The 11,849-nt window shown below is 36.9% G+C and overlaps 1 protein-coding gene across 1 annotated transcript in view; it reads left to right on the top strand.

Moving 5' to 3' along the window:
* Positions 1-2,367: 2,367 nt before the first annotated feature.
* The window catches only part of LOC113060046 (glutamate receptor ionotropic, kainate 3-like), a 119,913-nt gene continuing 110,431 nt past the window's right edge, over positions 2,368-11,849 (top strand). The window contains exon 1 of the mRNA XM_026228838.1: positions 2,368-2,467. Coding sequence (XP_026084623.1) covers positions 2,368-2,467 — 100 coding nt within the window. The remainder of the gene's footprint in view (positions 2,468-11,849) is intronic.

The following is an 11,849-nucleotide window of genomic DNA, read 5'->3' as shown; positions in this document are numbered from 1 at the left end:
ACCAGGAATATGGATCATAACAGCAGAATGTTTATTTTTTATTTTATTTCTTAATCACAATTAACATGAATGCAGGAATAGGTACGGTGGACACAAATTACGGGTTATACAAACCAAACCTGCTTTATTTATTTTTTTGTACAAAAAAAAAAAAAATTCTTCAATCCATTCAATTTAAAATTCTCATTTGTTACATTTTAGCCATTCATTATAAGAAAAGTATGGAAGCTTGTATCTATAATGAGAAAAAAAAAAAAAAAACTCAATATATAAAATGTGTGTGTGTGTGTGTGTGTGCCTGTACAGTATCTGTTCATCCATCCATCCACCTATCCATCCAACCTCTGGCAGAAACATGCGCACACACACACACATACATATATATATATTAGTATAGAGAAGGTGGCATTCCCAGAAGTCTCTGTGTGATTTGCCATGTATGGACTTTTAGTTTTATTTCTGGACTTTTAGGATTATTTCATTTTTTTTTTTTTTTCTGTTCAACTTATTTATTATTATGATTATTTTTATTATTACAATGAGTTATTTATAAATGTTGTGCTTTACATTGTTTTACTTTATGTATTTTAGCTCTGGCTTATAGTGTTTCATTTTAGTCGTATTCTTCACTGTTATAGTGTTTATGTTGATGCAGCTTAATCGTATCCTATTATAATTACTTTTTTTGTGTTGTCTTTCTGTTAGGCAATTTATAAGTCATTTAGATAGACTGGGTGAAGTCAAGCTAAATCACAATATTAGTTCCCATTTTAGTTAAGGCATATATGAAAGATACTAATATATATTAAATAGGTATTTTAGGGCATCTTACAGATGGATCATTTGCGTAATAATATTGCTGTAGCCTCCGGTGGCACACGGCCGATGTTATCACTGCTAAACGTTTCACGCTAAGTGTGAACACCAGAGGCAATTACGAAGACCATAATTTAATCCAGTCTTTATGAAACTCTATGAAATGAAGTTAACTGAGCACATTGTGTTAAAAGAGCTGTTTTTTCAAATTCCAAGACTTTTTTTTCAGCTCCACACCGTCACCGGAGCTGTTGAGTTGTGAATAAAAGCAAATCCACTCTACCCATGCAAATATTTGTTCCACATGCCGCTCTGCACTTGAGAGGACACTCAAGCACAGATCTGTGCCGTAAATGCCGTATTAGCATTTGCCCTGCTGACATGGGTGCTCTGGGTGTGTGTTCACGGTGTGTGTGTTCACTACTGTGTGTGTGTGCACTTAAATGCAAAGCACAAATTCGGCTACACGTCACTTCACTCACTCACTCACTCACATTGTCAAGAAAATCCTATAGAATCACCTTGCATTGCAGTATTCATGTTACACTGTAATGACTATGTAAGTACTATAATGCAAATGCATACACTTAAAGCATGCTTGTTTATAGCAGGCTCATTTCTTTTCTGTTGTTTCATTTGAATGCTGTGACAAGCTCGTATTGCTCGTAAGATTAAATGTTTAGAATGAGACTAACCAACTAATATCACAAAATGCATATTGGTAAGAAAATACTACGGAAGTCAATGGCTACCAGCAACTGTTTGGTTACCAAATTTCTTCCGAATATCTTGTTTGTGCTCAACAGAAGAAAGAAATTCATGAAGGTTTGGAACAACATGAGGGTTTATAAATGACGGCAGAATTAGCGTTTTTGAGGGTGAACTATCCATTTAAAGGGATACTAGAAAAGACAAACAACATGAAACACGAGAAGAAAAAAAAAAACATTGAAAGTTGTTTTCTTTTGATTAGTGCCTAAGAAATAGTACACAATCTGAATTATTTCGTCTTGAACTCACACCATAACGTTTTACGTATTTTTTTTTTTTTTTTTTTTTTTTTTTGCGTGATCTCATACTTTTGGAACCACCTGTATAGGCTATACAGCGTACATCACAGTGACTGTGCATATGCCTGGCGCTATTGCATTTCAAATAATAGGCAATATTCTAACAGCGTAACGTGAAGCGCGTTAGTCCCCATCCACACTGACGCGGGACTCCAGCCCGGTTGTTGCGGTATCAGCGGTAGGAGGAGATACAGAGGGGATACAGGGACTCCTGCAGGCTGATTTCAGCAGCTCAGCACTCGCAGGTGGACACGCGCACCGATCCGGAGCTTCGTCTGAGAGCCGAGCGCGCGCACTCATTCACTCGCTCGCCCAAATTAATGAACCAAGATAATTAATACAGAGAGATCGAGTTCAAAACAACTACAATGATAGCAAATCTGTCGCAGTCAGTCCAATCCTCATATGACTCCCAGCCATTTCAAATTTGATGAGCAGTTTTTTGGAGAACTCCTTGGATTGATCCCAGTGATTTTCAGTCATGAAGAACAGGAGGGAATATGTGGAATACTGGAGCGCGATTATAGTGTCTCTCTTCTGGATTCACAGCTCTGTCGGGATGCCCCATGTCATACGAATAGGTAAGAGAGTGCGTAATGGACACCGACTCTTTAACTGAACACATTAATGTTTTTATGAGTGTGGAAAGTGCTTTTGGCGTTCGTTTGGTTCGATCTGCTGTTAGTTCACATTTTACATTTAATAACTCTATGGAAAATGTGAATAGATATCTTCCCCGGAGCTGTTTAAGCGCTGGGAATGTAGTTGCGCGTGCATCAGCGTGCCGCGCGTTTTAGGAACAGATGGTGCTGCATTGATTTCGTGAACATTTGGAGACTCTAAAATAGTATTTCAATTGTTAAAATTGAAGCACACGATATTATTGACACTGGAGAGAACTATGGCATTGAGGTGATTCTTGTAAAATTCGCCTGAAACATAAGTTCACAGTCTTAACAGGTGATGTAGGAAACGTTGTGCCGAAGTTTGCCTGGAAACCTCACCTTTACGCACCGTGCAGCCAGACTGAAGGTTCTCGATAATACAGTCAAAAATAGTGCACTCATGCAACATGACAAAGACAGATTTTCTCGGTCTGACAAGCTGAAATATGTGTGTCGCGTGGAGACAGGAGCCCAATAAAGATCGATACAGTTTTGTCTGAGAGCAGATCACTTTTGACAAGTGGTTCGATGCCTTCCAGAAAAATGGCTCTAAATGTCATTATGCAACATTAACATGTATAAGCACAACCTTCAAGTTCCCCAACAAAAAAAAAAAAAAAAAGACAGCGTTGCATTTATGCAGTTAAAATACGTGCTTTAAACATTATTAACAGCTACTCCATTATACTTACAGTTTGACATTCATTTGATAAAGTTGCATTTTTATATAATGCCCTTTTTGCTTTGGCACTTAATAATTGTTTTTTTTTTTTTTTTCTCCAACTGCATTTTGTGTTTTTTTGTTTGTTGGTTTGTTTGTTTTTTCTGAAAAAATAAAATGCCCCCCCCCCCATGGATATGAGTAATAAATATGTGGCTGTGACCTCAGTGCTTGAGATTTGTAGTCTTTGACAGCTCAAATCTTTTTTTTTTTTCAGTGTAAACTGATTTTTTTTTCTCAAAAGCTGCTCTAATATTTCCACTGAAAAAAAAAAGAAAAAAAAAAAAAATACAAAGCCATGTTTGGCTTGACACAAAATATGTTTCTAAGAATAATACAATGACATTTCTCAAGCAGACACCACTTAATTAACATATTGTGTTATTTTTTATAAGTGTGCAGAAGGTTTTTCTAAAGTACCCTATAAATATGGTTTTCAAAATGCTTGACTTTGTGGGAGTATATATATACGTATATATATATATATATATATATAATGTAATATATTTTTTTGCACTGAATTTGTGCAGCAAAATAACTAAAGTATGCATGCATGATGGTATGTCTACAGGCATTTGAGTCCAACCTCGTACCACCAGAGGGCTTAGTGTTCACCCGCGGTCCTCCGTGAGGTTTTGTTTGCCCCATCGTAAGCGTCATAGAATGGAAATTCATTACAGACTTGTGTTCAAAGAGAGCAGGCAGGTTGCAGGAGGCAGGCTGTATGTGCATCCTCTCGCCGTGTGCTAGCTCAACACGACTTGTGTAATGGTGGGCATCCACAGTAGTCATGCCTCCATTGATTTGACTGTTTTTACAACGCACTTCTCAGAGGCCAGATGGTCGATCAAACTCACTCCGCAACACTGTAAATGTCGAGGGGAAGAGCATTTCTGCTGTGCCTGTGTGTTATTAGCTGTCTTGCCCTCCTGCCATGAAACTAAAATGGGAAGTGCTTTGAAAAGGACAATGAGGTAGCTCATTACAGGATTACGACGTTTGTTTGTGGCAGAGCGGCAGGATTTAGCCAAATCAAAGTATTTAGATTTGTGTTGTTTGGACCCGATTTAGCACTCGGCATGGTTTGTTTGGCATGGCAGAAACTGGGATCCGATTGATACAGTACTGACAAGCCTGCAGTAGCTGAGCAATATACTGTATAATGCATCACCAGTGCACGGGAAAACTGTGCATTTCCACATGTGTGCTTTAAGGTCTGAAATGACCTCAGTAGGGTCACGTTTTTGTGCTTCTCCAAACTGCACGTCACATGACAATCATCCAATTGCTGCAGATCCAAAAACAGCCTTTGTGGTCAAACTCAATGGGTTTTCAAAACCCAGCTTGACTTTTCAGTCTAGTTTGGATTCGCCCGCTGTCACTCAAGCCTTTCAATATCATTCAGGGCAGCTGCAGCCTATCAGAATCCACTCCAGTTTTGGCAAACGGCTCTGGACCACATCCAAATGTCACTGCAGAGTAGTGCATATGTCTTAGAAAATGATGACAAACTATCAAGAGGTTTGCTTCTTTGTAATCTTTATATTCAGGAATTTATCTTGCATAGTATGATCTTTCGAAAGGGCCAATTGACTGAGATTTTTCTAACACACTGGTATACATTTATACACACACGTCTTCTTAAATTCTGTATATTAAAAAAATAAAAAATTAAGATAAGCTTGTGCATTTAGTCTGTCTCATCTGTTGTTCAAGAATACGGTTAATGGAATAAACTGAATGCCTTTAAATGAGAGAATCAGCGCCAGAGAAAGATTTATTGAAAAATCAATTGCGTTATCTACCAAAGAGTTAAAGTGCTTCATTATAAACAGTTAATCAATCTCACACAGTTTTGTCACTGATATTTTTCACTTTCTAAAGATCAGCAAAACCCAAATCTCATGTAGTAGCAGAAAAAAAAATGCTCTTCACATTAAAAGCACATACTAGTTTCTGAAGTGTGTGTCCCCTTAACATGCTTGAAGTGTGCGAGTGAAGTTCTGCATGACAAAATCTAAAGAAGCTGACAACAAGGATTGCAGCATCAGTATAAGATGGCCATCAGTTGCAGAGTGAAAATGCAAAATTTGTGCAGATTTAATCTATAAGCTGTCGCAGCCGTATTTATTCAGCATTCTTCTGCCAGAGACTAGAGATGGTTGCATCTGTGATTTTTGTTTGTGTGACACTGCACGGAAAGATGGAAGGGTTCGAGCCCAAGTGCACAAGTTCTTTGATGTCCGCCGTTGTCTGCTGTAGTGGAGATGCAGGGAGACCGCAGCGTCTCACACAAACACACATATATGTACATCACGAAATGCAGGTGGTTTGTACGCACGCACACAGCTGTGTGATTTCACTGAAGCTGTTGTACATGATCTTTCATTTACGGAGTCAGCACACTTCTGGCCTGCCGATTAGCTTCAGTGCCATTAATGAGAGCGAGCAGATGTCGGTTTTGTTCGCATGGACCCTGAATCAAATGCTCCGTATTCTCTCCTCTCAAATCACTGTCACTCCTGTTATTCTGAAACTGAGGTCTACTTAAAGACAGACGATGCACACACATACTTGCAGATTTTTGTATAAATTCTATGTGCACACGCACACACAAAAAAATTCAAACAGATTCATAGTGACATACATCGTGTAACATGATTTGATTTCATGTTAATGCAGCAGAAAATCTCCATTACATGAATTTGAAGTTTAATCTGAAAGTCTATACATTATAAGGAGTATAATTATCTGAATTTGAGGGTACAGAGAGGGTATGGCTTTGACACACTGAAAGAATTGTTAATCAGGCGTTTTGATTTGAAAAGCAGATATGGGATGGTCCGTAGTGACTTACAAGCATCTTTCATGGCTTCATTTTTATTTGAGTCAAAATAAACCCAATTCTCTTCCTTAATACATATGCCAGTCTATATTACTTTTTAAATGTCTTTGAAATTGTTACAGCCTCTGAAACGACTTTTGACTGTCACCTAGTTCACGCAGGCTGTAATAAAAGGCAAATAGCTAGTATTTTATGTTAATGTAGGTAACACAATCTTTTTAAAATCTTGGCAATAGGATAAGATGAAGTTTTGTTGTTGTTTTTTTTCCCTCTCTCTCAATAAATTGCACTTGACAGGTTTTACGTTTTCAAATGGTTTTCTTAAAAACATATTTCTCCCATCTGCAAATGGTTGGACCGATATTTAGCCTAACACCAGACTCACACAGTCGAGTGTTGAGTCAGTGTTTCTGTCAGCTTACAAATGACTTACTTATTGTTGCCTCAGCTGATTAAACTTGTGAAATGGAAATTAACACTATTTATTCTCTAAATGCATGTTATTGATCTTAATGTGAATGAATCATCCATACAAAAGGTTTTTATTTTTATTTATTAATCATTTTTTTACATCCAGTCACAGTCAAGTCCCACCCTACTATATATATATATATATATATATATATATATATATATATATATATATATATATATATATATATATATATATATATATATATATATTAAATATGATCTTACATGTTTTAATAGACATCCAAATGAAATAGATTTTCCAAAAATAAATAAATGAACAATAATAAAAAATAAAAATGTATATATATATATATATATATATATATATATATATATATATATATATATATATATATATATATATATATATATATATATATATATAATAATTATTATTATTATTATTTTTTGGGAAAATCCATTTCATTTAGATGTCCATTACAACATGTGAGATAATATTTTTTGTTATCCTCATTACATTGCAAATTTCAACTGTGGTCGCATAAAAAAAAAAAAAAAAAAAAAAAAAAAAAATACAAAACCTACACATCATTTGTAAACCAGTAATGAAATTAGTCAGTATCACTTAAGCCATAGTGCTATTGTTCAGGGCTGCAGGTAATAATAGCTGTGCTGATGATCAGGACAACAGCATGATGGTGAGTGGGATTTTTTTTTTAAGTATTGTGTGACTTGCATTTCAGTGATTGTGATTGCATTTCAGACCAAAATGATTTGCTATAATTCGTTTCCGCCAACAAAAAGACTTCAATAAGATAAAGCATAAAGCTTTGCGTGTCACCAAGCCACATACTAAACACTTTTTTTGTAATCACTCTATTCCGCTTTTCTATTTCCCCACTGGTGAGGAATCACAGAGCAAAAGACAACACACACTTTTAAAAACCCCACACCTCGCTCCAGGCAGATCCATTCCTCGCTGAATTCATATAAGCGGGGTGATACAAACAGTGAAGTGTCCCAGTGCCGGTCTACTCTTGGAATGCTGTGTAGGAAATCAAATGCTGGCTTGACACTCTACATGTAAACTGTACCTTGCTCTTTCTGTAGGTGCATAACAAGATGACCAGCGGTAAATAGAGATACTATTACAGCAGTCACACAACAGTCAACTAATTCACTGACACACAAGGTCTTCCCTTTAACCAGGATCTTTACTCTACTGTTCTCAGAACAGATGGTGTTTTTATATCACACTACAAAGTGTGTGCTCTACAGCACTATGTCTTAAAGGAACATATGGTTTTTATAATAAAAAATAAGCTGACTAATCTTGCACCCATGCAATATTACCTCTCCTTGGAGAGGAAAGGGTGGACTAGAATCACATATTGCACTAGTACTCTGTCTCATCAACAGAAATGGTGGGCCGTTGTCCCTGGATGTGTGTGACCTTCCAAATATGACAGCTCTCCGAAAAATACATAGCTTGTCAATGTAATTGTTTTCTCCGTCTCGCTCTTTCAATCTCACTCTTTCTCTCCGTTACTCTTTTTTTTTGGGGGGGGGGGGGGGGGTGTTTGCACAAGCAGACAGTATCAAATTTCATGTCCACCCATTTGTCTTTATTACGAGCCCCTGTCTAACGTGTCCGATTCCCACTCACTCCTGTCAACCGGCCGCTGCTGGGAAAGTCAAACAGAATTAAACCATCCAAAAGGGGAAAACCCAGCCATGTTTTTCCTGTTTGATCACAGGTCATAGCGATGGAGAATAAACAAAGGACACGCTAAGATGTCGTCACACACCGTTTCTCAGTCATGCGAGCGACTGCAACTGACTGAACGGGCCGTGCTCAGGTGCTGACTGAATATCTGCTGCGACTCTGCTTTGGAGAAGCACTGAAAGGAGAAAGTATGAACCAGACGAAGCTTGGGAGATTCTTATTTAGTTTGTTAATTAGCTCAAACCTTTTGATCCCAATTTAAAAACCTGCCACGTTGCAGGACTCTCATCTTTTGTGCATTGCCAGGAGCAAAATAAAAAGAAGCACATTTTCCCCCTTTGCTTTTAAAATAGTGTGGCATTCAAGTCCCCCCCCCACCTTCACTTTCTCCCTACAGTTTGATGTGAGCTGCCTTATCCGTCTGCCGACATGCCTGGTTCTCTACGTTAGAGTACGGATCACCCTTTTCAGCAGAAATACAGCAGTAGTCCGTTTCCTTCGGCATCACTGAGCACCGATGATGATTAAGGTATATTGATTCAAATGTACATTCTGTGAGGAGGTAGGTTAGTCATTTGGTTGGAATGAAATTCACAAAAGAGGTTCCTTTATTACCTCATTTTTTTCTAATAGGTAATGAGTTCAAATTGAAATGAAATGGAGCCCTTTGGATGTTTCTTTATCAATTTCTTGGATGTGCGAAATATGTGATACAATAAAAAAATAATCAATTTATCTATCTTAGTAAAACTGAGTCAGACTTTTCCCACCAAGTTGAAAATAAAAGTCACAAAATAGATTCCTTTATTATCTCAGTTGGTTCTACAAGATAATACGATTAAATCAAGATATAATGGATACTTTTGCTCATATATATTAAGGTTAAGTGTGCACATTTTGTGTGAAACATCTGATGCAGTAAAAATAGTTAATAAAATACTTAATACAATTATATCACACATTTTCCACAAGGTTGGAATAAAACTTCACTAAAGAGATTACTTTATTTTCTCAATTGGTTCTATTTAGCCATGAGATTTGTGATGATGATTGTGACAAAATGTTCTTGAGAGATTTGTCTCTTCTCCCAGCTAAACAATCAGTATAAGGCAGATTTAAGAAAGCCACTTGTAGGATGAATTCCCACACACAAACATCTTTGTTGAAACATCACATTTTTGTTAGATTTTTACCCTATTGGGTGCAAGTTTGGGTAACTAATCTCAGACAGGGTACGTTTTTATTATTTTATAATGCAGAACATACAGACTTAACATCTTTATCTTAGATGGTCCTGAGAAACAGCACTAGATCTAAAGAAAATATCTCAAGTGTACTCAGATGTATCAATTCATCAAAGTCTGCAGTTACCAAGAATTGCATAAATGCCCCCCACCCCCACCCAAATTATTTGAGCTATGCTATCCACATTGTGTAGCTATGTGTCCCGCTTTATGACAACTTTTGAGTCTGGTATCAATTTTGGAGAAGTATTTGAGACAAACTTGAGGTACAAGCATTTTTATTTTTCTTTGGTTCCTCTTATTAGGTCAAGAGACAATACACATAGAAAAACTTGGGTGAAATAGCAACTCAAGAGGTTTATGGAAACTCTAAAAAAACTTAGTTTGGTTAGTTATCCTATTAGGCTCCTGTTTCACCTGCTAACCCGTGATCTATAGACAAGACATGAGTTATTGTGATCATCAGTCCATTGGCACTCACAGAGGTCAACCAGAGCTTAGCTGAATGACAGAAGCCTTTGCATTTCAATAGAGCAACAGCTCTTTTCTCCCACGTCTCCTTTGTCCTTTTGAGAATCTACAAGTGCTGTGGAAGGCTTCTGGTTATGGCAGCATGCAATTAACAGAGAATATAACTATTGTGTTTCTGCAATAATTTTCTTTTCATCAGATTTGTTCCATTCCCAATGAGATCATTATTTTATTGAGAAATTCTACAAAGTAAGTTGGACTAAAACTTTCATAAGTGAAGTGCAGTTCAAAATTCTAGGTTTGCTAGACCAACCATTAATAACATGGCCATTTTTATGAATCCATCCAGTTTTTCTCTATATACGTCTCTATGCATTTGTAGCTGGAGAGACTGGAGCAGGAGCAGAAAGTGTTGACCTCAGATATAGCGGCTGTGAAGGACAAGGGAGACACAAGTCCATAGCATCTCAAATGGATGACCTAAACAGCACTTTGGAAGTGAAAAGGTGGAATATTATATAAGTTACATGCTTTTGCCGGAAAGAGGAGACTTGTGTAATTTAAAGTTTGTAGTGGTCATTGAGTACATGCAACAGTGATAGACATCTTTAGGTGTTGTTTGTTTATTAAGAATAACCAATCAAAAACCTTTGCTTGGAGTCTCACTTTCTGGTCTGTTATTGTTCATTGTGCAACTTAGCCAGTTTTTATGTTCTTGCCTGTAGGAAATGAATAATCTGCAGATTAAAAGATCACCAGCACTGTAGAGATTCAACAAAAACCAATCCCCTGCATGGAAAAGGACTGTGTTGAACAATGAGTTTGAATACAGAATGATGGTGAAACTGAATAATTAGCTGAATTAATTACCACTCTGTTCATTGATCAACATCAGACGTGAACTTAAGATCACGAAATTTGCATGAAAACACACATTTTGTAATCAATGGATATTAATTGGCTTTAAATAAAACAAGATCAATAAATATTAATTCTTCTTCAGTTTACACAGCAAAAATAATTTTGAGATAAGGCAGTTGTTAATTGGGCATGCACTGTTGTGGTTGCACTAGTTTATTCATCCTAATAAATGGTTCATCACAACACTGGAATTGACTTTTAGAGGTAATATTTAATACTGCTGGTGCACCTCATGTAAATTGTACACTGAAATTATTTATTGCTCTTAGAGATACAATATTTTAATCTTAGCATGTCTATACAATGTGCACTAGCTTGTAAGACAATAACACAAAGCCATTACTGAACCGTAAGCCAACAGCTAGTACAGGAAATGTCAGGGGTAGTGTAGAGTCATTCAGGCAGGAGATGAGAACAGCAAGGTGAACTCTGATCTGGGGAGCTGAAAGATTACCAATAAACACAAGAAAACAAGGACTTTTGCAGCCGCCCTTGACAATAATGTGATGTCTGAAAGGTACTGCATAAAGATTGGACCAATATAAAGCTTAGAAACAGCAATGTTTTGAAATGCCCAAATTGATTTGGTTTTAAATGTCATGGACAGTCAAATGACTCAGAAAGCAGGGTTTCTACTGAAAGCCACACACAAACATCTCTATAATGTAAGCAAACACAGCTCCATATTGTTGCAAATATCACATTTATCATATTCCGATTTGTCTTTGTTGTAGCTTATGTCCCTTGGCTTAAAAAAAAAAAAAAAAAACAGAGCAGTGTACGTGTCTGCATTTGCACTCTAGTCTGTAGTTGTACAAGTCATTATCCACACACGAGCGCGTTAAAGTTTCAGTGATAAATCATCGGTTGTGTTTGACATTAGTTCACTTCAGGTTGTGGGTCTTAAAAAGGATGAATGAAACCCTGTGATTGAA

The sequence above is a fragment of the Carassius auratus genome, chromosome 41 (genome assembly GCF_003368295.1).
Source record: "Carassius auratus strain Wakin chromosome 41, ASM336829v1, whole genome shotgun sequence".
Classification (NCBI taxonomy): Eukaryota; Metazoa; Chordata; class Actinopteri; order Cypriniformes; family Cyprinidae; genus Carassius; species Carassius auratus.
The sequence above is the reverse complement of the archived record's forward strand: the minus strand, read 5'-3'. Positions and strand labels throughout refer to the sequence as shown.